Source organism: Haliaeetus leucocephalus, unplaced genomic scaffold (genome assembly GCF_000737465.1).
Source record: "Haliaeetus leucocephalus isolate CR32 unplaced genomic scaffold, Haliaeetus_leucocephalus-4.0 Scaffold646, whole genome shotgun sequence".
NCBI lineage: Eukaryota > Metazoa > Chordata > Aves > Accipitriformes > Accipitridae > Haliaeetus > Haliaeetus leucocephalus.
Window position 1 is genome coordinate 1,039,307 of NW_010973082.1, and position 27,496 is coordinate 1,066,802.

Consider the following 27,496-nt stretch of genomic DNA (forward strand, 5'->3'; position numbering starts at 1 on the left):
GGGGGGGGGTTTTTGGGGGGGGGAGGGGGGGGGGGGGGAGGGTTTGAGGAAGGGGGGGGCGCGGAAAGGGGGGGAGCTGCGAAGGTGAGGGATTGGGGGGGGAAGAGGGGAGGAGCGACCCCCTGATCTCTGGAAGGGGTTAAAAGGGGCTGGGAGAGTGGCGGCGGTGAACGTTAAAGGTGTAGCCGGGTTTGGGGGGGGGAAGGTTGGCTGCGTTCGAGGCGTAGAGGAGATGGGGGGGCTTCGCGGTGTGCTGGAGGGGCATTTCTGGGCTTGGTGGGGAAGGGGGAGGAGGTAGGTCCTAGCTGGGTGGGGGAGAAACAGGAGGGACCGTGAAGTGTGTAAGAGCTGGGCTGTGAGTGCCCCGGGTTGTGAGGCGGCAGGGTAGGCCGTGGGGGATGGAGGTGTTGAGTTTGTTGGTGGGCTGCAGGCGTTAAGAAAAGGAGGGATCTAGAGGCAATGCAAGCGTGCAGCGAGGCGGGGAGGTCGGCTCTAAGAAGAGTGGCCCTGGGAGGGGGAGAAGCCGGTGGACTGTGGTGGACAACGGTTGAGAGTGCTGTGGGCATCCCAGGGATGGGAGAGCGAGGAGGCAGCTCCTGGTCTGTAGGCGTGGACCAAATACTGGCAGCTGAGTCTGCTGCAGAAGGTTGTCTGTAAGAAAAGATTTGGTTATAAATACCTCGCTTGAGTCTGTTTTGACTCATTTGAGTGTGTATTAATTTTTAGACAGCAAAACAGCTCTGTCCTATTTTTTGGATGGTGCCCAGCGTACCGAGGTCCTAGTTGACCCGTAGTGCTTGTACAGTGGAATGAATCATTTGATATTAGTATTAAAATTCTGCGGACGCTGAGAGATGTTGATTTGCAGGAATTCTAGGTTGCTGGTTTTGATCAGCTGCTGTGAAGCAGTGTTGATGTCATAAGAATAATGGCAAATACGTAGAAACAGGGAAGGATTTGTCTTCCATGAGGTGTTTTCTGACAAAACTTCCTTTCCAAATGGAAATTAATGTTGTTCAGGAATGCGACTTGACTTCAAATGCTGTCAGAGTGGAGAGACTAAAGAAGGTCATCGTAGGCGCTAACTGCAGACTCGTGTAAGCAAGATGAACGTAATTCAGTATTTACTGAAAGTGTGGTCACTGCCACTCTTCCTGGGTGTTTTTCTCAGCCTGTCAGATGTTATTCAAAGTCCCAGGCTTATTTTTAGACGTGCCTGAGTACTGAGAGCAGTTGCAAGGTTGAGAATTGTCAAACAAGTTTATTTAGAAAGATGCTCAGCACTGGTTTTAATGGTAGGTGTGAGTCCATGTCCCTTAAACTGATATGAAAATATTAGCCTGGCTACTTTGTGAGAAATGTGACCGTTTTCTCTCTGTAGAGAACAGCTAAAAAGAGAATGTGGAAGTCCACAGCACATCAGAGGTTTAGATACATCCTTTATTAATTTTTCCACTTTTTTTTTCTGTAGAGTTGCCTTTAGAGGACAAAACAGAAGGTATGTCAGTAAACTGATAATATTTTTTTTTTTCTCCTTTGTCCCTGAACTTTCTTCAGGAAGAGGAGACGGAATGGCAATGAAGATGATGGTCATGTTCCCCAGACAAAACGTAGTACCAGGAATACTGTCCTGCAGGACTCCTGGGACACTGAGGTGAGAGCCTTCCTGGGAAAATTCAGTTTCCTTTAATGCTGAATTTAGATAACAGTTGGAATATTCTGTGAAATTTTATTCATGGAGAGTAGTTAATGAAAACACTTTTTTTTTCTTTGTGTATGAGGTCACGAGGCTTGACTCTGTTACGTGCTTCAGAGATTGAAATCTGTAAAATGTGGTTTGGAAATCAGCATGTTTTCTACTAAACCTGGTTATCTTTGGCCTGAATATTTCTGTTAATATCTTTCAAATACTGATGTGTAGCACCCAAGTGAAGATGCAAGAAAAGCATCTGCTGCCACTTTTAGTTTTGCTGTCTGAAACAAAGTGTAACATATCCAGAACCGAGGAAATGACTAGGGTGGATTACAAGTGTGTGTGGTCACTTTGCCTGGCCATCTACTCTTTCAACTTTGCATTTACTTAATAGTAATGTGATTATTTGTGGTAGAAAGTCAAAAAGCATTCCAACTAGTGCGATACACAAAGTGCCTCTTGCAAACAGTAGCACTTATCTGATGTTTAAAAAATGCTCTGATAGATCTTGGCAGTTTAAGCAAGACTCGCTTGTTCACAGCTAAAACACTTGAACTCAAACTATTGGGTTTCTACTCATATTTGCCATGATCTTTTGCTGGATGTGGGATAAACTGTCTCTTCTTCTCTCATCGCTTGCATGACAGGTGTTCTAGGATGGTGCAATTTGCTAGCTATGAGACTTCTTTTTTACAAAATGCTGATTTCCAAACTGCTGCCAGATTTCCTGAATTGTTGCCGGTATTAATCATCTGAAAATTCACTGTATGCATTTCTAATTAGCAATGTAGTTCTGTTGCAAAATATTCATGAAAAAGAGCACGCAGAGCAGAGGCTCCCTCCTGGTTTGTGTCCCTGGAAGTTAATGAAATGGATTTCTTTTAAGCTTTTTGAAATATCCTTGTTGTTTTTTTGTACAGCCCTTACTCCAAAGATTGGCTGTAGTGAGTAATTATGAACTATTGCAGTTATATTGAACTATTAACTATACTTTGACTGCAGAAAATATTTAATGCTATGTAACTTGGAGCAACATATCGTTTATCATATGGCAATGGCTTCAAATGTATATTTCCACTTAAAAAGATACAAAGCTCTGTATCTCACCGTTCCTTTTGTGAGGGAGGCTTTCTTTTAACCCGTACACCTTTACAAGTAGCTAATGTCAGTGATACTGTATGGAAAATGCTCTAACAGCTGAGATGTTCATCATGAAGGAATTTGCTGTGATGAAAAATGTTCCTGTATTGTTGTTTTGCCAGAAGTAAGACTTGCTGGGATGAAGTCGTATTTGTATAACGGGTAGAACCATAAATAGTTGCTTGCCATCTGACACTGAATCACTTGTCCAACAGGTTAAACACCTCTTCGTTTGTAGAGTAGTTAATGGCTAAACGAGCTTTGTGGCGGGAGGAGGAAGAATTTAGTGTGGAACAAGGGATTGAAGTAGGAGTAATGAAATAAAGAATATCAGGAAAAACCTTAATGGTGAGTGGCAGAAGCACCTTTGCTTGTCATATAAACACTTGGCGTTTGACTGGGCAAAGCTGCTCAAAATGCAGAAATGGGAATAGTCTTGTAGTAGCCACACAAGAATGGATGACCTTAACTCTGTCCTTAATGGCTGTTTTGTTTGGGGTGCCTGCAAGTGAACAGCATGGGCATGAACTGCCTGCCCCGCCACCAGCGACATCAGTGCAGAGTTCAATTGCTGAGGCTAACATTAAGACTCCTGCTTCATGCATGCACTTGCATTGTAAAAGTATGTTTTTAACACATTAAATCCTGATGTGCAGGCAAGGAGAATCTCTTACTGTTGACGCTGAAGTGGAGGAATGTGCCTGCTGGACGCAGTTTTACATAAATCAATGTTCCCTTTCTGAAGGGTAAAAAATTCACAATGTTGTCTACCGATGAACAGAACTTTTTTTTTTTTTTTGCTTCTTCTCTTGTAAGGTAGGATCACTGAATTGAGCATGCCCAGAAATTCAAGCTATGAGATTAAATCAGTATTATTCAAATGTTTCTTTAAGGACTTCCTGTGCCAAATGGAGAAATTCTTCTGCTTATAGTGCACAAGTGCTTCCGATTGATGTCACTGAAATTCTTGGCCATTTGTAAAACTTTTATTTAGTTTCCTGATACTTTGCCATTTGCAAAGACAGCTCTTGCTGATTAAAAATCCTCAGTAGCTTTAGGTTGTTGAACTAGGGGAGAAAGTGTGTGTGTAGTAGCAATTTGTAACTTCAAAGAGTACATGAGGAGAGAATTGCTTTTCATCTGATGGCATACACACACCTGCTTTTTGTGAAACACTAGCTAGAGTACTGATTCCTTTTGCCTTCCTTTGGTTGAAAGTTGACTGTTTTCTCTTACAGAGTGGGGTTGACTTGAGAACATAACCTCAGTATAAAAATCAGGCAGCCATATTACTAAAACTGGATTTGGCTTTTGTCAGGATCTCTTTCCATTTTTTTGTCTTACTCTTCATAGCTGACAGCAATATGTGTAAGACGAAGGGAGATTTTTTTCTTAGTGGCAGTTCAAACGTGGGCTGTTCTGTGATGTTATCCCTCAGTCCCTCGCTTTGAATCCTACTGCTCACATGAGCTAGATTTGATGCAAAAGGCTATCACTGTTTTCTCCCACTGGATTGTTCTTTCATCCAGGGTAGACAGCATCCTTGACTCTGACTGACTTTTACAGGAGGGAAACTGAGATTCTCTTCAATCTCTGTCAGCACTGCTTCTTGGCAAATCACTATAACTATGTGCAATTCCTGCTCTTCTTGGAACAAACCACTCCCACACTCCTGGGTGACAGCCACCCTGAGTATGACAGTCAACTTCTGCTCTGCAGTTCAGTCCACGAACAGGCACATGACAAAAATGCTAGACTAGAACTACAGCGAACGTTAAACATTAGCGAAGCAGAGCGTTTGCTACCGTGTTTCCCTTCCTGTTCAGCCTGTCCTCCATTGACCAAGAGGTTAGCTGTGTTGTTTTTCCTGGTACTTGCTTATAAATTCAGCAAAAGCCCTTCCTACAGGAGTGTCATTGTTGGCCCGTATGTCAAGTCAGGCAAAGTTGTAGTGGATCCTCTGAGGGGCCTGGCTGCAAGCAGCCGCTCACGGGAATTACAAGAATCTGCAGTTGTGCTCTGCAACCTGGGGAATCGCCGATGAAAAGCCCTTTGCTCTGATTTTCCCTGGGAAGGAAGGGAGTCTGCAGTGTTCTGGCTAACTCTTTTCCTTCCTGAATAACTTCTGTAAAACCTAATTTCTTGTGGTTCCTCTTTGTTATTCTGACAGATGACAGGATTCCCCAGAGCTTAGAAATACCACTGTTTTGTTGGTGGAGATTGCTGACGCACAGCAGCAGTTGCTTCTCTCAAATCAAAGTGTTTGTCTAGCGTTGCAGCTATGCCACTCTACAGTATTACACTAGTGAGGAAGGGCTGGTCTTAAATTCTAACTAAAACCAGATAATGTCTCTGTTAAACTCATCTTGAATGATTTTGAGAGCAGCAGGGTCTGAATGGCTGTTTCTTAAGTTCCTGTCATGAGTGATTGAGATGCTACGTCACAGATCAGATTAAAACATTTAACGGGGCATTTGTTTGGAAGTTATTTAAAACTTCTGTAGCTACTCAGTGTGATGTTAAGAGGGGCTAATGACTCAGGTAAACCTTGAAGATGCCCTTTTGATACTTAAGAGTACTCATAAACTTTCATTGGGCTACTTTCCTTTGCCCTTTTGCTTAAAACTTTGTTTCATTGTGTAGATGACTGTCATTGCTGACATGATGACTTTAAGGATTCTTTTTTTGTCTAATTGTAGTCCAAATGCGTAACAGAATGTGCACCACAGCCTGGGGAAATGGTAGGTCTTTGACGTGATTTGGGCAATAAACGGGCTTCACGTGCTAGTGAATTTTTGCATTAGAGAAATGGAAATAAAGAGGGTCTGACAAACCAGATCTGTCAACAGCCTTAGATGTAGGAAGCACGTCCCAGGACACTGTCTCGGTTTTAAAAAAAATTAGACACGCATAAAATAATCATTACTAACAGCTCTGAAATGTTTGTTAAGATGTGAAACCTTAGCAGTAAGTAATACTAGGTTCTCATTTCGATTTTTACCTTGATTTTCAGAAGGTGGCTGTAACGAAAAACAGTAAGGAACACAGACTAAAAGGAAACAAAGTGTCCTGTGCGGTGGGTTTCTCTCCAAGGCTGCTGTGACTTGTTCAGCATAACGGCATTGCATTTCAATATTTGTGCTTCTATGCAAAAAGAGATGGTCTAGCAAGCACCATTTCGTGGCTCCTCTCTGTCCTTCTCTCTCCCTCTCTAGCGTTAGCAGCATTAGGAGGAGGAGCTGGTTGCTCATGTAGTTATATCTGCTGCTTCCCCAAGAATGACTTCACATGTGTTTTGTTGGTTTCTCCTTGCTAGCTGAACCTAACACACCAGCGTGGGTGCAGCCTCGGTGCCATAGTCTTGCTTGCTGTACTACAACAGAAAGAACCAAAGCATTTTTGGTGCTTAGCAAAACAAGGAAATTTATATGGTCGAATTGTCACAATCAATTGCAGAACCAGTGCCCTGGGGTTTCCAGTCAGCATTGAGATGTGGGCCACCTCAAATGTTCATACAGTGCCTTCCTGGGCCTTTCTCACTGCTTGTTGACAGATATGTTGGGTGCAGTTTGCACCATTCTTCAGATTTACTCCAAAGTGAGGCCTTCTGGATGTGGTGCTGACTGTTAAATTACTGTGGACTTCTTTAAATTTGTGTTCCTCTGCTGTGGCCACCAAGCTTTGACTTCTGTGGTTTTAGTTTAATACTTACAAAAATGTGGGGTGGTTTTTTTAGCTGCTGTCGCACTGGCTGCTTTTGTGAATTTACTTCTTACGGGATAGCAAGAGTAGCCATTCTCTGATTCTTAAGCACCTAATATTTGCAGTGTTGTCCTGAACAGCGTATCACACACTAATGAAATATTTCAGCTCTAACTAATGGAACCTTTCATTAGCAGCCCTTGAAATGGTGTAAGCCAAACAGTTTTATGTCTTTGAAACACTGAAAACGATGGCTAATGCTCTTCCAGTCATTACCATGAAATGTGTTTATCCTAAATGCTGGGAAATGAGCCCTGTCCCCTATGCAAGCTAAATCATGAGTTCTCTTTTCTGCATGTGGAAGTCTTCGATGCCTGTCGCTCTTTCACTGTCATGTCAAGTAAATTGTTATGGAAAACTAACTACCAGTTAACATTGCCATCCCAGTATTTAACTGGGAGAAGTGTAGTTGTATGTATGTCAGTGTTCAAAGACTTAAAATGGGTATCATGTTGCATTTGTTTTTAACAGCCTGTTGCTTTGGATGCTTCAGATCTCATTTTAGAAAGATTGACTTGTAGGAAAATGCTTTGCATGGTGCTTACCTAAAATGTCTGCTAGAACAGAAGTGATAAACTTTTCCTCATGCCCTGCCTGCCTTTACTGACACGTGCAGTTCAGTAGGAATGTTCTTTATTTTCCAATTCTCAGATAAATTCAGCAAACTTCACTAGTGCTAAAGTGGGTCATGGGGGCAGAGCTGGTGGGCCTAAAACCGAAATACTGAAATCCAACGTACTGGAGGTCAGTGAACCTCTGGGTGAAGGCTTGCTCATCCCTTCAGCTCTGTGACGCTTTTCATGTGTTGGCAATAACGGAAGCCGTGAATGCCAAGAAAGCACCTGGTGGATTTACGTTAGTCCATCAGGCTGAACGTGAGCCTGGAAGGGAGGGACTTGTCGTAAAGATGGTTTGTTTACCTGAGGTGTTTCATTATGGACAGGAGAGAAAACCGTGTGATTTTGCTGTTAACCTTCTCTTTGTCTCAGTCCTCCAGCAGCGATAGCGGCAGCAGCAGCAGCAGCAGCTGTAGTAGCAGTAGCATCAACAGCCCTGACAGAGCGTGTGGTGCAGAAACCAGCCTAAACCCGATAATTGCAGGATCCAGTCCTGTCTCCTCTCAGTCCTTCCATGAGCAGTCTGCACTAAGCCAAGGTCCTTACTTCCACATCAACCAGATCCTGAAGGAGGCACACTTTCACAGCTTACAGAGCCGGGGACGCCTTCCTACATGATGAACCAGCAGTTCCCTGCCTTCTGTGAAGGGACAGCACTGTGTAGATTTGATATTTCAACATAAAAGTTTGTTAAAATGGAATTGCACAAAACGCCTGTTGCCTTTTCAGTCTATATTTGAAATAACAGGTTAACAGGAAATTGTTTACTTGTGGTTTGCTGCACTATTGCAATGCAAAAGGGGCTTTGAAGCAATTTTTATAGGATTCTTTTTGGGGTGGTTATAAAGTACCTGTCAAGAGGAGACTGAGGAATCCACATCTGTGTTATAGGATTGCAAAATGTCCAATTCCAATCAACTGCCTAATCTGTTTGTTAGCAATTTGTTGCTTTATGTAAAGTTCTCAAAACGTTCATCTTCAGTTTTATAAGTCTTTTTTAATTTCAATAAACTAGTAAAAAATTTATTTGGCAACATAATTTATTTGGGCATTTAGAGTTAGTAAGACAGTAAGGAATAGGTGCAGTCACTGAAATCCCTTAGGACTGCCCCAGTGATGAACTTTCCACCCAGCTTGGTGTGTGATGAGCCCTATCTCACTTGATCTTTACTGCTGCAGTATTGAAAACAAAATGTGAAACGAGAACCAGGAAAGCTTAGGCAGCTGTAGCTGAAATGTCAGGTGCCTGCTGGGTTCACTTAGAGAGCAGAGTCATGGTGCCTATGGAGAAAAGTACAGAGTAGCCTTGGGAGGGGCTTTATGTTGCTCCACTACCCATTTCTAGCTGTGAAATGTTTTGTTTTCTGCTACCGTGTGTAGTTGTTTCTGGTTTTTTTCTTCTTTAATTTGACTGTAAGGTTAACAACTTCTAAGGAATAGGAGGTGAAAGAGTAGCTACACCTCTGTTCCAGCAAACAGATGGCAAGGACAATCCTGACCTGGGCCTGGTTCAAGTGGCGTACTATGATCTGGACTTCTATGAAAGGACTTCTCTTCTGACAATACCAGCAGAGGTGTCACCGCTCCCTGCCAAGGGGAGAGAGCGATCTCAGTGAAGATGAATACACAGACAACTTTTTTATGTTTTATTGCATCACTTGGTCATGCCAGAAAGCCATCCCAGCTTGAAGAGAGAAGGTGCAGCTGTGTCTTCCTCCTCAGTTACAAGCTGCCTGAATAGAGCGCCAGGGCGCGATGCCTCGTCTTCTGCTCTTGTGAGTGCAGGAGCTGGAACCTGTTAGTTTTTAAAAACAAAAGTGTCAGTAACTATTACAGCATACCTTTGACTTACTCCATACCCTCATCGATAGTAGGTGCAAGGAGGCATAGACTACAGCAGAACAGCTCTTCCCAACCAACTTGAGCTTGAACCACAACCTAAGCGGTGTCACTCCTGGTGGTTAGTGACAAGCAGACAGAGGCAGTTCTGAGTGGCAGAAGCACAGCACCTTGCTGCTGTTGGCAACAGGTAACTTTTCAAATGTCATTCAACGCTCAAAAAAAAAAAAAAAATCATTCTGAACTGTAGGGAAGGGGCTGTTGCTCTGAGAGCAAGAGGATGCCAGCATAGTAGAAGTACAGCTGTTGCCCTTGCAGAGAGCTGTTCTTGAGTAACTATGGTCTTTAACCTCTCTAGAACTGTTCTAGCATAAACGAAGGAGCAAGCATCTGTCAGGGATTCTGAGAAGTGGGGCTAGCGCAGAACATACATGTGCCACCACAGCAGGCAAGGGAAGTGGTAGGAGCGAGCCAAACATCACTGCATACTTCTACGCTCTACTACAGCTGAGATGTAAGAGGTAAAGAATATCTTTACTGTGAAGTTTTGGGCTTTTAAACAGCCCTTATGCTACGTGTGGTCCTTAATGCTTCTGAGTAACGGAGAACAAGAGTTGCAGAGTAAACATTAGCATCTCAAGTAACACTCTCTGCTCTAATAAAGCCAGACCTTTACTCTTCTGTCACAGTTGAAAAGACACCACCACAGATGGATCATTGAGTTAATAATAGCTAAAGGAAACATTATTAATTACTGCTTCCTGTCACAGTGAGGTATTCCTTAGCTCTCTCAATCCTCAGCACAGAGAACTCCATCTAAGCAGATGTTTAAACTGGGGGAAACTTAGCAACATAATAGTTGTCTAGTGATAAACAGGACAACACAGAGCCTTTGCAAGAGAAGCAAGCCACTCTGTTCACACAGGCTTAAATACCCAAGCCAGGCTTCGTCAGGAGTTAAAGGTCAGCATCGCACTGGAAAGGAGTTCAAATAATTAGCTAGTATCCTTCAATGTTTCCTGCAGCTGTCTTTTAATGAATTGTCTTCTATGCATTGATCTCAAAATGCCTCACCCGTGTAAGTCTTCACTGCATTTTTGTGGTGGTTATTGCCTATGTTTTACCACAGAGCAGTGGGCCCCAAAAATACAGGGGCCACCAGGTGGGGTTTTTTTGAGGGTCAAGGGGAAATCCAAACCATCTCATGCTGTGTTGCCGTAATGGTTCTCTCATTTTACCGAAAATAAAAATCGGGTTAAATATTAACTGTTTGGCTACTTTCTTCTTTCCCTGCAAGCTCTAAGTCTTGGTGGGAGAATGAGTACTGGCAAAAAGTGAGTATGGCTCAGTTTTACCAACCTGAACTCTTTCTGTGCTCCTGGTAGCAGACTTGCTCTTTCGCGAGCTTGACATACTCAGTGGCAGAAGTCCAAATCTTAAGAGATGGAAGAAAGAAATGTGGCCGGTCACAGGGAAGCAGCAATTCTAGATCCGCTTCCCAAACAGACATGAGAATGCATGGAAGAGCTGAGCACCTTACCTGATCTGGCTGGATGCTAACGGCAAAATGTTGTGGAGCTCCTGGGAGCTCAGAGCACCACTCCTGCTCGTGTACTGGTTCTCTGTCCCGGTTAGCAAGCCGAAGAGAACCTGGAAGACACAAAGGAGCTGTTCGTATTTGGAGGCAGCTGCAGAGCTCACCACACAGTACATCGCTGGTGAGTCTACTCGCACACCAATTGTGATTGGTTTTAAGTTTGAACATGAAGTATCTCCCTTCCCCCTCTAACTCTTCCTTTTAATTGGCACTGCTCGTTATGTTACCACAGTTGAGTTCTAGGCCTGTTTCAGCACTACTTAACCCAATTAGCATTGCACAGGCTCCAGTGAATCCTGTTAGATAAAGTTCAGCCAACTCCATGCATGATTATGTGCTGTGCGGCCAGCTCGGCAAGCTCCTCTTATCTTCAGCTGGCATTAAATACTCTTCCCATTTCTAAGTAAGTGCCAGTAGTTATCTTTAGGCATTAAGCAGTTTATAAAGCCACCCCAGCTGCCCTTCAAAATGTGTTTTGCAGCCCTGCTTCCTGATCTATCCCTTCCTTCTCTTTGAACTTACGGAGGTTCGCTGAACCAGGCGATTAAGGTTGCTGTTCAAGTGTGGAGTAAAAACGTCCAAGTCAAATGGATCTATGTGTCCCTCCAAGAAGTCGGTCACCTTCTCAATCCTACAAGCAGAGCAGAGGAGTGCTGTCAGGGGTTACATCCTAGCAACAGCTGCTGATGCCAACAGTGCCGTTTCACTGGTCCCTCTGAAACGCTGAGGGAATTGCCCCTAAGAGGTGACTGAGCAAAATGGGTATTACTCAGCAGAAGAGTAGCTGCCTAAATGATTTCCAGCTATGACACAACCTACAACATCTGCTATTGCAGAGGAACCTTCTCCCTGTGGTACATCTCAGAGAGAGATGCCTCAGTTCTCAAGACTGGAGCATACACAAGGTTTTAACTCTTGGGTGGAAGCTTAACTGTTCTCTCCAGGGGTGTCCTCTGATGGTATCACTGCCACCATATGGACACATTCTGTATGCAAGCAGGGGGGGACCAGCCTGCTGTCTCCGAGCTCTCAGCCGCAGAATCCCACCCCTCCTTCTGTATTTTGAGGATGAGCTTAAATGTCAGTGAATATATCAGAGCTTAGAGTCTGCATTACCCTTCTCCTGTGAGGCCCAAAGGCACCACTCTTGCAGGCATCCTCCTGACAGCCAGTAAGGCCGTTGATTTAAACCATTTTAGAGCCCCACAAACTACTGCTGGTATCTGAACCCCAGAACTGCACCGCACCTGGAGTCATGCTTGATCCTGCTGGTTTTTGCTTCCTCGCTCTTTGCCGTCAAGATGATGCTCAGGTACCGCAGATCGTAGAGTAACTGCAGAGCTCTGTTCTGCGTCATGGGGAAGGTGCCTGCTTTCTGCAAATAGGACAGTCAGGAACAGGGCTCTTCACTCACTGAGAGGGCTGCCAAAGGACTGCTTCAGGGGAAACGTTTAAAAACACCAGCACCAAGAAACAACCAACGTACCTGAACTATTCTGAGCATGCAATCTGGTGTCTGATCCCTTTTTGCCTCATTTTTGGGGAGGCAGGGGAAGAATGTACTCACCCTTTCCAACTCCCACAGGCAGACATTTTCTATTCCAAGGGACAGGAGCGTATGCATCACCATGTGCCCAGCGACCCTCCCGTCCCATGCCAGTTGAAGCGAGGGCTACTCACGTACCTTCTCCTGCTTCTCTTCCATGAGCTTTTCATAGGCAGCAAGCACTTCTGCCATGCAGGTCCTCAGCAGCTCCTGCAAGGTGACTTTTGGAAGAGTGTGACCGCCGACCCGGTTCACCTCTTGGCACAGGCTGAAAAGGAGGCACTGGACATACCAGGACGGCTGTTTAAGAAAACAGTGTTATTTTCATGTGGTCTGTAAGCTACATTAGTTTTATCAGCGGCACATCATCACTTCAGTTCTCATGATGTGAGCTTCCTAATTCCTCAGCAACTACAAAGCTCTGCTGCTGAGACCTACCTGCCCCCATAGCATGGCTCAAGTATCTCACAAGTTTTTATTTACTGACACACCAGACTTCTGATTATAGCAGTCCTCAAAGTCTCAAAAGTACTTTTACCAGAGGTATTCGCCTGAGTGTAGTCAGAACAGAATTGCTTGTTGTGCCTCTTCTGTTCACCACTGACCCTGCTCTGACCACCCACTACCTGCGCTTGTTATTTTACTCCCTCGCTCTTCTCCTGGGCCTCCCAGCTATCCTGAGCTCTCATCTGGCTGCTTCTTCCTTCAGAATCAGTAAAATTCACCTTGTAAGGTTCACTACAAATGACTATTGCCCTGTCCAGCCCCTCCCGTACTGTGCAAACACAAAACTCGCTCTTGCCCTGGCCCTCCTCTCCCTCCATGCGATCACCACCTGCTTTGTCACCGTGTCATTCCTGCACCACCACCACCACACCTATGGAAAGCTGCAAGCCATGGTTCTCTTAGGCTCTGCAAGTCTCACTGTCGCAGCCCTGTCCTTCAGTGCATCCAGTTTCCATAAAATCTCTCTCCTGGGGGCCTCTGTGTATAAACCAGGCATAAGTCCCTTCTTTGACTCAGTTTTACAGGATCTGGGCCAATGTTGTTCATTTGAATATACACCAGCAACTATCTAATTTCCTTCCTCTGACCTCTGTCCTTAAGAGGTGAGTATCTCAAAGAGCAAATGAGGACACCAGAGAGCGCTTGCCCTCTGCTCATAACTTCAAGCAAACTCCATAGCAGATCAGCACCATTTGACAAAGCAGCGGTTTTGGAAACCAGTGCTCTTCTCCTCCCAGCAGACCATTTCTCTGTGTTTACTGAGAGGACATTTCTACCTGCACAGGCAGCCGGATCTTTGACGTTACGCTGTTTCCAGACTCTGTCTCCTCCTGAATTTCAATTTCATCCCAGTTGGTGGCTGTGGCCAAGACAGCGCCAGCTGTGTCAAGCAGCAACGTGCGGGTAAAGCACTGAACCAAACCCTAGAGCGCAAACCACAAAAGCACCCAGTCACAGGACAGACAGCTCTAACAGGAGTACCACAGGATGGGCAGGCTGCTCCTGCCTGCGGAGAGACCGACCTCCTGCATCCCCCCGCTCCTCCCAAAGTGAATCTTATGGAGACCATCCCACTGGATGCCACCACCTCCTCTCTCTGCAGGCTGACTGAGCAGCGTGGCAGCAGCGCAGCGAGCTCTCAGCAGCCAGCTAAGGAACAGCAGCGCTGACCGCAGGGAGCTAAGTGAGCGAAACCCACGCAGGAAGCAGCTGTGACAAGAGAAACAGCTCCTTACTTTGGTGATGGCTGAGCTCCAGATCTGGTAAGCAAACAGGCTCTGCTGCAGGAGCTCTGCCTTCACCCCCTGCCACTTGGCCTGCACGGGAGTCACTTCCTGGGCTTTCCCCTTCCCCAGCTTCTTGGTGGAGCGGGTTTCCTTCAGCGCCATTTCTGTGCTGCCTGACTGGCCCAGGATACACTGCTTCAGGTGAGGGCAGAGCTCGGTCAGGGACTGGCAGAGTCTCGCCATGAAGAGGACAGTGTTGAGTCTGGTATCACTAGGAGTGTCTGCTTGCCCCCCCAGCAGGCTCTGGGCACTCTGGAGCTCTTCGCGCACGCAGCCCAGTACATGGTGGATGCAGGCGACGCAGCGGTCGCGGAGCAGTCCCTCCACTGTGCCAGCGTCAGCGTAGCGGTCGAAGGCAGAGCGTGGCTGCACCACGGGAGCGGCCTCCTTGGCAGCCGAGGAGTCCGCGGGAAGGTAGGACAGGAGGTCATCCAACCTGGCTTTCAGTTTTGAGTCCAGAGCCGAGCAGAAGCTCTGCACGCACGGCGTGAGCGCCTGGGCCTTCATGGACAGGCCGCTTTTGGCAAACTGGCCGCGGTTTGCCACATTGACCCAAGCGGCATCGGAAGGCAGGTCGCCGGAGCTCTCTGACCACAGGAACAGGGCCACATTGTGTTCAAACTGTATGTGCTTGCTCAGGGCAGAGGTGCTGGATTTGACTTCAAGTTCCTGCAAGGCTAAGGTGAGAAGCTGTTTGGAGCTGCTTGAAATGGAGTCAAACCCTTCTTTGGTCAGTGTCTGGAACAGAACCAGGAGAAAAAAAATAAAGCACCTTTTACATGTGCCTCCTGCCACCTAGCCCTTAAAATACACACTTAGCGCTGCTAACAGGCACCAGTGGACTGTCTGAGACAGCAAGAGGGGGCACAGAGAAAGGCTCCCCATGAATTGCCATGGCAGAGCACCCACCTCTAGCCTGTCCAGGAACAGCTGCTGCAGCAGGTCCTCCCAGAATGAAGCAGGCTTGTCCAAAAGGCGACGGCACACCGCCTCCCAGTTCTGGCTGATGGACTCGCTCGTGAGCAGCTCCCACACCGCGTCACGAATCCCTGCGAGGCCTTTCATGCTTTTCACATAGACGAGCAGATTGCTGACCCCGGATCTGATGTCGTCACTGCACCTGAAGGCAACATTTCACTTCAGTCTGACTTGCTCAGACACAGCCCCGGGGAAGGCAGGAGAGAACATCAGCTACATCAAGGTGGGGGAATTAACCTGTCGGGAAGAGGCTTTGCCTGCAGAATCACCTGTGGGGCTGAGGGTACCTCTGCCTCTTGGCAAGGCAGCTGCACTCTGGATCCCACACTGGGGCCCTGCAGGAAAGCCATGTGCCCACTGGCAGGAACCCTGGGCTTCAGTGGGTGTCAAAACTGGGAGCACAGTGCCCCAGGAAAAGCCAGGAGGCAGGGAGGGCAGGTGCGGACTCTGGGAAGGGTTGCTGGGGAAATATCCCATGGCCAGCAAGCACACCATGGGGGGCTGCAGCTGATGGCAGGGACCAGCTGGCTCCATCAGATAATGACACAGGACTGACAAGGCTGTTAAGGGGTGGGCAGGGCTGCTGGGCTGTCCCCATCCACAGGGCAAGGCATAGTGGGATGGGGTGGAGCTGACAACTCTATAAAGGGGGTCTGGCTACCCCCCACACAGTCCAGGGAAGGGCAGCGAGGAGAAAGGAGGTGCTGGATCAAGAGGCAAACGAGCCAGGTAAGGGATTTTCTTCTCATTTACTCTGTGGTTGTTTGCTGGCGGTTATGGCAGTGTAAAGCAGCTCTAGACAATTATCTTTCTGCAGCCCAGGTGGTCTGTTCTGTCAGAGTGTTACAGCCTGGCTGTTAGGATGGTGCTATGCTGCCTCTAGCTGTTTAACTGCTGGGGAGATGGGATGCTAGGCAAGAAGGCAGCAGAACGCGCAGCCTGGCTGGAGTGAGTGAGAAAGTGAGCGAGCTTGGGTTTGCTTTGTGCTGCTGCCTTGGCACAGAGGCCGTGTACTGTCTAGGAGAGTCCTGCAAAGGGGGACGCTGTCACACTCACATGGCGATCCACTTCTGCAGTGTGTCTCTGAGGTAGTCCTGGCTGATGGGGTGTGCCAGGGTCCGCAGGGTTGGCTGGAACTCCACCACAGATTCCGGGAGGTACCTGAACCAGCTGCTCAGCTTCACCTCCTCCTCCAGAACCCCACCTCTCCCTAGAAGCACATGGTCAGAAGATCAGCCCAGCACACGGGTAGCCTCCTGCCTGCAAACCTGGACAGGCAGAGGCCTAACGCAGAGCTGCCTGGGCACTCACCTGCCGGGTGCTGGCCTGTGGTACTCTCCAGGGTGGAGAAGAGCAAGCCGCAGGGCAGGGCTGGATCTGGTGGCATCCCTTCAGGCATGGTGTAGAAGAGAGCATGAGCCTGGTACAGGGTAGTGGTCAGCAGCTCCATCAGTGAACACACCTGAGCTTTTATACCTGCACCTGTAGAGAAATGCCTTTCAGCCAAGGCAGCCCCTTCAACAGAGGTGCCAGCAGCCCTGTGTTTCAAGGGCTGCAGTTCTAGTGAAATCTTCCAGGGAAGGGCTGGAGGGCAAAGGACTCAGCCCCACACACCACCTGCTTCCCTGTTACAGGTGGGCTTGGCTTAAGCCCTTGAGCACTGTTAATTTTTGTGGCATTTTGCCGCTGTAGCAAAACACCGCCAGTGGTGTCAGCCACACCACTGCAGTAGCATGACACGGCTGTGTCACTGCCATCGTGAGCGTTATGGGACTAACCCACCCGCTCTTCTGTGGGCCAAGAGGGAGACAAAGCAAAGGGGGGGGTTACCCTGACTTTAAGAAGGAGGCAGCCCATTGTACTGACCGTGGTGTGGCTGGTTGAGAAGCTGCTGAATGGCCAGCTTCCTAGCCAGAAGGAAGTCGGCGAGGGCCTGACGTGGAGAGCTGTCCTCCAGGAGCATGATGGCACAGAGGGCTTCTGCCACTGCCTGGTCTGACACGGTCTGGCTCTTCAGCAGGGACTTGCTCTCCTGCAGGATGGTGGATCTGGCAAGGGAACGAGGCGCACAGTCACCAGTCTCAATGCTTGCCCGAGATGTTCAGGTGTGGTTACGTGACAACCCACCAAGCGAAGACGTTATTTTCCCCAGGCAGAAGTGGGACTATTGGGGTCTTACGGGACTGCGTGCGGCATTCTTGCCCCACAGCTGGCACAGGGCAGGGCGGCCGGCAGCAAGAGCCCCGGCACAGCAGTGGAGGCTCGGGTCATAGGCTCACAGAACAGTCTGGGTTGGAAGGGACCTTAAAGATCATCTAGTTCCAACCTCCCTGCCATAGGCAGAGACCCCTCCTGCTAGACCAGCTTGCTCAAAGCCCCATCCAACCTGCCCTTGAACACTTCCAGGGATGGAACATCCACCATTTCCCCGGGCAACCTCTTCCAGCCTCCCACCGCCGTCCTCGTACGACATTTTTTTGCTTCCCAGCGGCCCACCAAAGAACCAGCCAAGCCGTAGCCCCCACGCCGGCCCACCTGAGGTGGTTGGCGGCGGCCACTTGCCGCAAGAGGATGGGGAAACGGGCGAGGACCGGGCTGCTGCGGGCACGGGCCACATCCAGCTGGAGCTGGCGACGGAGATGACCGCCGAGCAGGTGGAGCCGGGCGGCGGGCAGATACCGGCCGGCTTCCACGGCACCCCACACCTTCTCGGGGACATCCAGCAGCAGCTTCAGCTGCGCTGCCGCTCGGTAGAAGTTCTCCTGAGCCGGCGGTCGAGCCTGGAAGAGGAATAGTGGGAAAGAAGGGATCATGGCGGGGGGCTCCGGGGCCGACCCCCCCACCGCAGCCCCTCGTCGTTCCCCTCACCGGCGTCGCGGGGCCGGGCCGGGCCGCGCCGCCTCGTTGCAGGCCCCGTACGGCGCCCAGGAGGCTCTCGGCGCTGAGACGCATCTCGGCGATAGTGTCGGCCGCTTCGATAAGGTCGCGATACCGCTCGCCCACCATCTGCCGTAATTCTTCGCGTTTCTGTTCGATACCGGCCCTCAACCGCCGCTCGACCGCCCGCAGCTCGGCCGCCGTGTGAGCTTCGAAAAGCGATTCGGCCTCCGCTCCCCGCACCGCCATGATCGCCCCGGCCCGCAAGAGGGACGGCGCGGATGCGGACGCCGCCGCCATCTTGGCGACGGGAAGGGCAGGGCGCTTCCGGGCTGGCGCCTTGGGGCGGGGCGCCGCCATCTTGGGGTAGGGCAGAGCCGCGCCCTGGCGCCGTTGCCATAGCGACGCGGCCTGGGACGGCGGCGGGGAAGAAAACACCGATTTTTTTTTTTTTTTTTTTTTGGTCCTTTTTCCGAGGAAACGGGCCCATCCCCGCGTCCTGCGGGTGCCGCTCTCGCTCCACACACCCCGCGAGGCCCCTCTGGAGGCGGTAGGTTGCGGCCTACCTGCCTCAAGGGGAGCGGGCCGCGGCCATGCCTCAGCCCCCGGGGAGCGGGGCCGGGGCGGAGGTGGGGAGGCTCTCGCTGAGCCCCCGCGTCCCTTCTCCGGAGGCTCTGCCCTCAGAAGGGACCACCCGGTGCACCGCCCCCCAGAGCCCGGCAGCGCTAGAGGGAGACAACGGGACGGCGGAGGATGGCGGGGCCCGGCCGCCCTGCGCGGCCCGAGGCGGGGGAGCTGCGGGGGGGGGGCCCGGCTGAGCCCCTGGTTCTCCTCTTGACAGGTCTTTTTGCTTTAGGAGGGCTGTCTTCAAACTGGAGGGGGGGCGAGGCTGCAGCTGGGGGTGTGCTGAGGGGTCCCCTCCACCAGCCCCACTCTGCACACCAAGATTTCCCCCAAAAATGCTTTACAGCAAAACGCTGCTGGCCCTGTCTGATGTGGTTTTAATTAAAAAAAAAAAAAAAAAAGTGCTCCTCTTGCGCAGGTTTGGCGAAATCGTGCTGAGTGAAGGTGTGTCTGTGGGGGGCACAGCTGGAATGCACCCACTGGAAACAAAAAGGCCCCTCTGGGTAGTGTTTTATTTCCCCCTCTCTTCTGTATGTAGCTCCAACTTGCAATACCTACGCTTTCCATCATCTCACGTATTTTCAGCCTGCGGAGGCAGAATGAAATCAGCGCGCTCGGATTATTTGTTTGCAAAATCTTCCCTGGGCAGTTACTGCCTTTCTCGTATCAGCCTTCGTGTAAAGACTTAATATTTTTTTCTGATGGAAACCCAGAGCCATCTCTCTGTGTACTACTTGTGCGTACATATATATAGATCTGACCAGAAGAACTACCCAGAGCCAACATACCTGTTTAGCACCTAATGCTGACTCAGCCAGCTACAATGCAGTGTAGCAACAAGCGTGGTAATTGCTTTCTTACAAATGCTTGTTCTCAGAGGAAAATCCTGCCCCAGCTATCTGCTGCTCCCCTGCGAGAGCAGATCTCCAGGGGCATGGCTGCCTGCGGGGCTGCTTGCCTCCGCTGGGCAGGAGAGCATCCAGCTCCACGGGAGATGCTGGTGTAACCAGAGCGTGTGGTCTTGGGGGAGAGGCTGTTGAGGCTTTGCTGGTAGAGGTTGTATTCAAATCCTATAAAACCCTGTTTGTGTTGCAAATTGGGGTGGGGGGGAGAAGGAAAACATCATAGGTGTTTTGGAGTGAAGGGGTTTATTTGCATGGAAAATGTTGATGGCGAAGCTGGCCTGTGCAGCTGGTCAGAGCCGAACTTTTGGTTTATAGCAGAGCCAGTTTCTTTACATCGGTGTGTTTCCCCCGTAATGTACCTCTTCTCTAAGCACCGCCTCCCGCTGCTGGTCTCTCCAGCTGATTAAACCTCCAGCAATGGCACTTGACATGCCCTGATCTCATCAAAACCTGCCTGGAGGTGTTCCCATCTTGGGAAGAGAAGCTTCTCCTGTCCAGCTGTTCAGACCGAGTTTCCGTGACCCCTTTTACTTGAAGAGCGATTTGTGGTTTTGCTTCATCTGTGACCCATCTAGTTTAGGGGTTGACGCTGGCACAGATGTACCTGTAACTCAGTGTCCCAAGTCTGTGCTGGCTGGGGAGTGATTTTGTGGGGTTTTTGGGCAAACGCAGCTCTCCTGCTGCATGGACCCTCTGAAACTGAGACCATCCCGCCAGTGAAGAACCAGGTGTGTTGCTCACCAACAGGGAGATGGATGCAGGGAGATGGATGTGATGAAGAACTGTTTTTTTGGGAGAGGGACTGAGTACGAGTCGTTCCTTGGTGGGACTCCAGGGTCGGTGCCTCTTCTCCTCCCAGGGATGAATCCAAGCCTGGGTTATATCCCACTGCTCCCACCCAACTCCGACACACGCACACAGAGTCAGAAACTGTAGGAAAACTCTTTTACTTCCCTCCCACCCCATCCACAACTCCCTCCCCATAGCACAGACCGTGGCAGTCAGGAGCCTTCGCCGCAGGAAGGCTTAGTTCCACACCGAGACACCGAGAAACAATTGCTACGGAGGAAAGCAAGACTTAGAGAAACGCTCTCTGGCGTGTTCCAGTCACAATGTGTCATACACCAGACCCACGCACACTATACAGAGCACAGCTATAGATACAGAGGAGTGTATGTACAGGAGGTGGGCAGTGTGGTGCAGTGCTGCTGGTGGGGGCGGGGGGAAGACCCCCGGATCGCTACAGCCCCCGGCTTGGTAGGGAAGGACTCTTGTGTTTAGTAGAGGCTAAAGCTCGCCTTCCCTTGCCCTGCAGAAGTCACTTGTCAATGCGGGATCACCCTCCATGGTCCCTCCTGGCTCGTGCACAGTGCCACCAGCCCCACGGCACACGGGGAGGGTGAGGGGGACCCAAGGGACCCCTGAGGGGCTGGCTCCAACTTGCTCCTGCGTGCACAGGGAGGGGCTGCTCCAGCAGCCACAGCAAAACAGGGGCTGCAGAGTGTCTCTACAGTGTCGGTATAATAAAACCTTTTGCTGGCACATCCAGTATATACATATATGTACAATCACCCACCCCTTCCCTCCTCCTGGCTGTGCCACGTGGGGGTGGGATGGCGGGGGTGCTCAGGCTTTGAGTCCCTCGTCATCTCCTGGTTGGGACACGGCTTGAGGCTGGTTTCCCCTGAACTGCAGCTGCAGCCTGGCTGTCCTGCCCTGGCTTTTTGCAGTCCAGGTCCTGGAGCAAGCAGGGAAAGGGCTGAAATCTAGCAGGACGCACGCGTGGAGGCTGGCAGGGAAGCGCAGACGCGTCCTTGGGTCGGGAAGCAGCAGCTCTTGTTTCAGACTTAGTAGCAGGAAGGCCAGTTTGGGGTCTGCTGTGCCCTTCGCTCATGCCTTGCTGCCAATTCCCCCTTTGAGCAGCCCTGGGCAGGGCGTGCGGCTGGTGCAGCCCTGGCAGAGGGGATGGAGACTCTCCGTGAGCGGTTTGAAATCAGCTCGTTCACAGCAAGGGCTGAAACAACCCCCAGAGATGTGAGAATCGAGCCCCACTCTAAAGTAGGGGCACGGATCTGGAGTCTGGGAGCTCTCATTGCAGGGGATGGAGCTGGCTGGGGATTGCTGGCTGCATGACTGCCGACGAGACCACCTGCATCTGTGCAGGTCTGGGAGGGAAGGGACCATGGAGTCTCCGTCAAAGACAAGGCTCTTTCCGTTGGGACAGAGAGTCAGGAAGCCCTCCAGAGACACGACAGTGTGGTTCATTAGGAGATCATTATCTTAAAGAAGTCCAAGGCAGCTTTGGTGCTGGTATGAGGAGCTGTAGAGATGCAATAGGAAGGCTCCAGGTCCAAACCCAGCCTCTCCCTGCCCATCAGAGCGGGGTTTGGCTATCAAGCTCCGGGGGGGTGGGGGGGGTGGAAGGCACTGGCCATCACAGCGTTGGGAGCCGGGCTCGGTCCGAGGTGGGCATGGTCGGAAGCGTGCCTGGGGCGATGCTCAGCCCAGCCACAGCACCAGGCTTTGTGTCCCTGGACCCCAAGTGCTGAGGAAGCAGGGACATCAAGGATGTCTCCACACAGGTCAATCCTGCAGGGGCTTGGGAATGCTGCAGAGCCCACCCTCGGCTTTGCTGGGGTCCCTCGTCTGCGTAGGGGGAAGCCAGTGGCAGGGAGGGGAAGGGGAGCTGGTTTCTCATGGGCTTAGGGGGGGCCACGCAGGTGCTGGGACTGGCATTCTCTTGCCAGCATGACCCACCACAAACCCCCCCCGGTCACAGCCCCACCGCTGGTGACAGCCGCAGCTGAGGCAGTGCTGTTGTGCATGCAGACCCGCAGCAAAGCAACCAGCCCCAGCCCTGCTCCAAGGAGCGTGGGGCCGGATCTGTGCCCCTGGCATACAGCGGAGCTCTATGGGACACACAGGTCTCTGCTTCCCATCACCTCCAATTTGTGATAAATCTGCTCCTGCTGCTCTAGCCGGGCAGGCGGGAGCTGTAATTAATCTCTCTTGCCCGGGGACAGTCTGTGTGTGAAGTAGCAGCGGAGCCACTCCAGTACTTGCAGGATCAGCCTATTCGCTCTGCAATAACCGGGAGAGATTTCTCACTATGCTGCCAGCAGTCCTGCGAGGCTTTTCAGAACAGATCCAGTATGAGGTCAAGTTCCCACTAAAATCAAATGGCTGGGAAGGAAAACTTTGTTACTTGCAGCAGCAACAGCGCTGCTGTTTATTAGTCAGCAATGAACCAGCAGAAGGTTTTATTTTGCTGATTTCACTGTGAGCACCAAGGCAGCACATTTCACTTGCCTGCTCTTTCCCCTGGGGTAAACTGCAGCAGGGTGGCCGTGGGGTGCCCTGGCAGCCCCTGGGAGCTGCCTCGTGTTCCTGCCCTGCAGCATCCCACCTTGGTGGCCTTTGGGACATCAGTGGCAGCCCCCCTGTACCCCTTGCTCCTCACTTGCAGCCCCGTTATCCCTAGCCCAAGACAGCCTCTGGGTGCAAAGAGGGGGAATGGGATATTTCAGATCACAGCCCCCTTGCACTGCTCTGAGCTGCCAGAAATATCATGGGCACATGTAGTGCTGGGCATGGGTCCTTCCCAGGGCTAGAAAGCCAGGCTTTCTGTATTTTCAACATTAAACCAGCACAGAGAGGAGATGCTCCCAGCTGGGGGCTCCTGCTGGAGACTCCCATGGATGTGCGGCCGGGAACAGGCATCTCCCCTCACCATCAGTCGGGGTGTTGGCAGCAGGGCTTGCATGGACAGGACCGGGGAGAAGCTGGCCGCCGGCAGGTCTGGGTCTGACCCTGCTGCAGGTGAGTTCTGGGGGGCATGAATATCAGCTCCCATGATGGGCAGGGGGCCCAGCGCGCGCCCCTCCCCATTGCCTCCCCCGCTTTCCACACAAATAACTCCTTCACCGCCCACCAAATATGAAATATCCAAAGCCCCGCTGATGCATCACTGCAGCTATGACATTGAAGCCTTATCCTAACAGAAGGCTCCAGGCTCCGGCTGCACCGGGCCTGGCCATCACCATGCAATATTTCACTGTAGTGTGATACGCTGCTTGTGTTTTAATTCCTGCAGCATCAGCAGGGCAGCCTGCGCTGTCTCAGAGCCCTGGTTCAGCTTTACTTCCCTTAATGAAGCCGGTGCGGGCATGCGCTTGGTGAGCAGCTGCCTGCACAGCCCGGCGCAGGCAGCGAGGGTACGGGCAGGTGCCCGCTCAGCGCTGAGCCCACGCGGTGCCTCCGAGCACTTGAACGCAGACACACGTTCCTCAGAGGAGCAGTAAACAGTTAAAAGCAAATAAATGCTGACAATGCTCTGCTTTGCCCCGCAGAAAGCCCCCAAGCCCTGCGCCGATGTGTCCCCAGTGCCAGTGCTGCTGTGCTGGAGCTGGCGTCCAAAAGAACTGTGCCAGGGAGCAGGCATCGAGCCTGGCACTGAGCCCTTTTTGGGGGGCTGGTGGGGGATGCTGGGGTGGCACAGAGGGATGTGTGATGACCCGGGCAGGGACTTGCTGCAGGGGCCAGGAAGAGCCACAGGAAAACTTCTCCCAGAGCTGGTGCTCTTGGAGCATCAATTGGGGGTACGGGGCTGAGCAAGGCGGCACCCCAAAGCGGGCAGCCCCTTGTGGGCAATGCTCATCCTCGCCTCCTCATTGCTTGTAGTGCAAGGTGAAGGCTCCACGTCTGCCGGTGATGGGGCTGGTGTGGGGACACCAGGGTGGGATGGGAAAGGGGAGGGTGAGTGAGACGTGGCTGTTTTCTCCATCTAAACTGCTGCGTTCCCACGGCTCAGCTTTGGAGCAAGAGCCTGTGAACAGAATGTGGCCTCTGGCACAGAAACTGCTCTGGCAGGAAGATGGTACTTCTCCCTCTCCCCTGGGCTTTCCCTTGTGCTCCTGCTGCGCTGGCTGAGGACGGTGGCTTTGCTGGGGCAGGAGCAGGCACTCAGGGCTCCCGAGCCTGGGGTTTGTGTGCTGAGCTGGAAGGGCAGCCAGGGACAGAGCTGAGCCCTCCGGGACGGTCTTGAGAAGATAAATGGAGCGGATGCCGGGCCAGACCCACCACCCCTCACACTGTGGACTGCACCCTGTGTCCCCCCTTTCCTGCACTGCAGTGCAGGAGAGGGACCAGTGGGGGCTGGATGTGTGCTGCCCTGCTCTTCCTCATGCCTTGGTGCTAGAAGCCCTGTCGTCTGCTCTGCCTGGTCCCCTCAGCTTGGATGAGGCTCGGGGCCAAGTCCCAGCACCCCCCACCTCCCGTCCCCTCATCCTCTCCATCATCCCTTCCTCCGTGACTTGCCTGGAAGGAGCAGGGCAGGCGTCACCAGCAGCCGGTCGATGCTTGCTCACCACGCGCGTTGGGGCCAGCAGTCCCAGTCCCAGCGATCCTCGGAGCTGCGGCAGGGGTAGGACAAGCCCAGGTCTCACCCAGGTGCAGGAGCTGTTGGCAGCTGGATGTGCCGCAGCCCATGCCAGGGTGCTCCAAACCCCCGGTGTGTTGCTGCTGCTTAAATGCTTCCAGGGATTTCCCACCAGGGACTGGTGCCAGGCGATCGTGCCGTGGCTGCTCAGCCAGCCCAGCCGTGGCTCGCCGGGGAGAGCGGTGATCTCGGCTGCTGGCGCAGCCTGGGATGGACCCGTGAGCAGATGTGGGTGGCAGGAGGGGCAGCGGCTACTTGGGAGGGAAAAGGGGGAAATCCTTCATCCGAGGAGAAAACCCGCAGGCAGGCGATGTCACGGCAGGAGGAGGGAAGGGGCTCTCCTGCAGCAGGTGACGGTGGGGCCGGAGGAGGCAGGGTAGGAGCGTGGCCGGACCAGACGGGCTGTCGGGACGGCAGACCTGCTTTTCCACAGGGCAGCCACCTCCCTCCTGGCGTGCCACCCCTGGGCAGGGTGGCTGTTGCAAACGATGCAATCAAAGAGCAGCGGCGAGGCGATGGAGTAACTTATAAGCTGGACAAAATGCAACCCCAAATATCCTTGTCTCCTTGGGGAGGGTGACTGCGGGAGCACGCTCGGACTCTCTGGGGAGCTCCCACCAGGTCTTTGCTATAAGACAGTGCATCTCTGTTGTGGCACACATATTGGCACACACTCGTGTCCTCGGCTCCTCCTGAGGTCACCCCGCTGCGTGTGTGTGTCCACATGCAAGCAAGCGCCTGTTCTGGGGCAAAGCACCCAAAGCCAACCAGCCCCAAGGGTAACACCAGGGAAGCCAGCGGAGCCACCCCGGCCATACCTGTGGCCCACGGTGGCACTTTGGTGTTGAAATGCACTGCATTGCTACGAGTTGTCTTTGTTTTCCTGGCGAGGCAGCTCTTCTTGAACCGTACCCTTCCCAGCACTTGAAAGCCAACCTGCCAGCAGCTCAGGAGGAGCCCAGCTGAGGATGCCCGCCGCCCGTCGGTGTGCGCACCGCCGTCCCCTAAACTGGCACTCCTGCCCTGACTCCGTACGTGCCACCACCCTGCTGCAGTTGGGAGCAAGTGGGGAGAGGAGAGCGAAGGAAGGACAACCCCGCTGTCCTCTCAGATGCTCGTCTGCAGGTCACCATTGAGCAGGGTCCTTTGGGTTTCTGTGGTCTCATTGAGCCTGGATTTGTCCTGCTTGCTGTCGCTCCGGTCCGCCTCGTCCATGCCACTGACCTTCACCAAGCAGAGGACATTCTGAAAGCTCTTCTTGAAGTTGTCGGACAAGAAGGCGTAAAGGATGGGGTTGGCGCAGCTGTTGGCGTAACTGAGGACCACGACAAAGTCGAACATGCCCTTGAGGACAGGCGTGGGCACGATCAGGACGGAGACTGAGGAGACGTTAAAGATGTAGAAAGGGAGCCAGCAGAAGATGAAGACGGCAACCACGATGGAGACCATCCTGGTGACTTTCTTCTCGGACTTTTTCCTCTTGGAGGAGCCCACTCTGATGCCCGAGGACTTGACTTTGATAATGATGAACAAGTAGCAAAGGCAGATAATGGTGAGAGGCACCAGGAAGCCCAGGATGAAGGTGTAGATGATGAAGCCCGTGTACCAGGCACCCGACTCTCCCGGCCAGATGATGGTGCAGCTACTCCTGCCGTGATTATGTTGCACCCCAGCATAAATCATGATGGGCATGATCACCAACAGGGAGACGCCCCAGACAGCTACGCTGATCATTTTGGCTGTCCTGGGCCGCCTCCACTTGGCAGATTTAATGGGATGGACGACAGCCAGGTACCGGTCAATGCTCATAACCGTCAAGCAGAAGATACTGGTGAACTGGTTGATCCCATCCACCGTCATGACGATTCTGCAGATGGCTTTGCCAAAGGGCCAGTGTACCAGGGCGACCTGCATGGCCAGGAAGGGCAGACCGAGCATGAACAGCTCGTCTGCGATGGCCAGGTTGAGGATGTAGATGTTGGTGATGGTCTTCATCTTGGCATAACAAAGGATGACGTATATCACCAGCGTGTTGCCGCACAGCCCTATGATGCAGACCACGAAGTAGATGAAGGTGAGGATGGCGTTGCTGGTCAGGTCGAAGTGCTGTCCTGTGGCATTCTGCGACGTGTTGGTGGGCGCATCTACAGAGAAGTTGTCAAAAGGGGAAGCCGGGGAGAACCAGAACGCGGTGGCGTTGGGCAGCTCGTACTCCAGCTCCATGGCTCTGCTGGTCCCCGGGCACTGCTGGTTCAGAGGAGCCGCGATGTCATCTTCCCTTGCGCTGGGGATAGACGAGAAGATTCTAGAAATCAGAATAAATAGAAATGAAGGGATTCCTGGGGAGGATTTGCCCAACCTGCTGCCAGGGTCCGTGGGAGAGATGGTCCCCGGCGGGGCTTTCCCCAAACCCCCTCCCGCAGTGCCGAGCAGCCTGCCCTGGACACACCACAGCTCCTCCTGACTCTGGCGATACCGGAATCCTTACGACTCCCTAAAATCCAACCGGTGAGTCCCCGGTAGGTGTGACTGACTCCCGGAGCACTGAGCGCCGGGGGGAAAAAACCTTTCCCCCTCGCCTTGCCTTTCGGCGGGGTGCCAGCCCCCCCCCTTTCCCTTCCCGGCCACCGCCCGAGCCGGGACCGGCACCCCGAGCCCGGACCTCTCCCGTGGACCGTGAGCTCGGGG

At 51.9% G+C, this 27,496-nt stretch overlaps 3 protein-coding genes across 5 annotated transcripts; 1 reads left to right on the plus strand and 2 right to left on the minus strand.

Annotated features, from left to right (window-relative positions):
- The first annotated feature begins 999 nt into the window (after positions 1-999).
- Positions 1,000-8,526, plus strand: FAM104A (family with sequence similarity 104, member A). Its single transcript, XM_010578731.1, has 4 exons — positions 1,000-1,097; positions 1,558-1,654; positions 5,847-5,909; positions 7,585-8,526. The coding sequence occupies exons 1-4, from the start codon at positions 1,000-1,002 to the stop codon at positions 7,828-7,830; spliced, it is 504 nt and encodes a 167-aa protein (XP_010577033.1). The 3' UTR covers positions 7,831-8,526.
- Positions 8,527-8,528: 2 nt separating this feature from the next.
- COG1 (component of oligomeric golgi complex 1) lies at positions 8,529-18,151 on the minus strand. Of its 3 annotated transcripts, XM_010578573.1 has the most exons (15): positions 17,834-18,151; positions 17,501-17,745; positions 16,832-17,013; positions 16,277-16,447; positions 16,022-16,175; positions 14,897-15,107; positions 13,937-14,725; positions 13,478-13,624; positions 12,333-12,494; positions 11,896-12,023; positions 11,171-11,279; positions 10,592-10,701; positions 10,411-10,486; positions 9,987-10,026; positions 8,921-9,007 (listed from the first exon to the last, which is right to left on the minus strand). In XM_010578573.1, the coding sequence occupies exons 1-14, from the start codon at positions 18,140-18,142 to the stop codon at positions 10,009-10,011; spliced, it is 2,811 nt and encodes a 936-aa protein (XP_010576875.1). In that variant the 5' UTR covers positions 18,143-18,151; the 3' UTR covers positions 8,921-9,007; positions 9,987-10,008. The 3 variants fall into 3 exon arrangements, with proteins under 3 accessions (XP_010576874.1, XP_010576875.1, XP_010576876.1); XM_010578572.1 differs by lacking the exon at positions 9,987-10,026 and having other exon boundaries at positions 8,529-9,007; XM_010578574.1 differs by lacking the exons at positions 8,921-9,007; positions 9,987-10,026; positions 10,411-10,486; positions 10,592-10,701; positions 11,171-11,279 and having other exon boundaries at positions 11,935-12,244.
- Positions 18,152-25,555: 7,404 nt separating this feature from the next.
- On the minus strand, positions 25,556-27,031 carry SSTR2 (somatostatin receptor 2). The gene has a single exon (XM_010578575.1). It carries the CDS (start codon positions 27,029-27,031, stop codon positions 25,916-25,918), a length of 1,116 nt encoding a protein of 371 aa, XP_010576877.1. The 3' UTR covers positions 25,556-25,915.
- Between the last annotated feature and the right edge of the window lie 465 nt (positions 27,032-27,496).

Excerpts from the sequence above, each read along its gene's own strand:
- COG1 (XM_010578572.1), bottom strand. The coding sequence starts at position 18,142 with ATGGCGGCGGCGTCCGCATCCGCGCCGTCCCTCTTGCGGGCCGGGGCG. Across the intron at positions 17,746-17,833 it reads GGCCCGGCCCCGCGACGCCG|GCTCGACCGCCGGCTCAGGA; the intron begins GTGAGGGGAACG and ends TTCCTCTTCCAG. Across the intron at positions 12,024-12,332 it reads TGGAAGAGAAGCAGGAGAAG|AAAGCAGGCACCTTCCCCAT; the intron begins GTACGTGAGTAG and ends TCCTATTTGCAG.
- SSTR2 (XM_010578575.1), bottom strand. The coding sequence starts at position 27,031 with ATGGAGCTGGAGTACGAGCTGCCCAACGCCACCGCGTTCTGGTTCTCC.
- FAM104A (XM_010578731.1), top strand. The coding sequence starts at position 1,000 with ATGGAAATTAATGTTGTTCAGGAATGCGACTTGACTTCAAATGCTGTC. Across the intron at positions 1,098-1,557 it reads GGCGCTAACTGCAGACTCGT|GAAGAGGAGACGGAATGGCA; the intron begins GTAAGCAAGATG and ends AACTTTCTTCAG. Across the intron at positions 1,655-5,846 it reads AGGACTCCTGGGACACTGAG|AAGGTGGCTGTAACGAAAAA; the intron begins GTGAGAGCCTTC and ends CTTGATTTTCAG.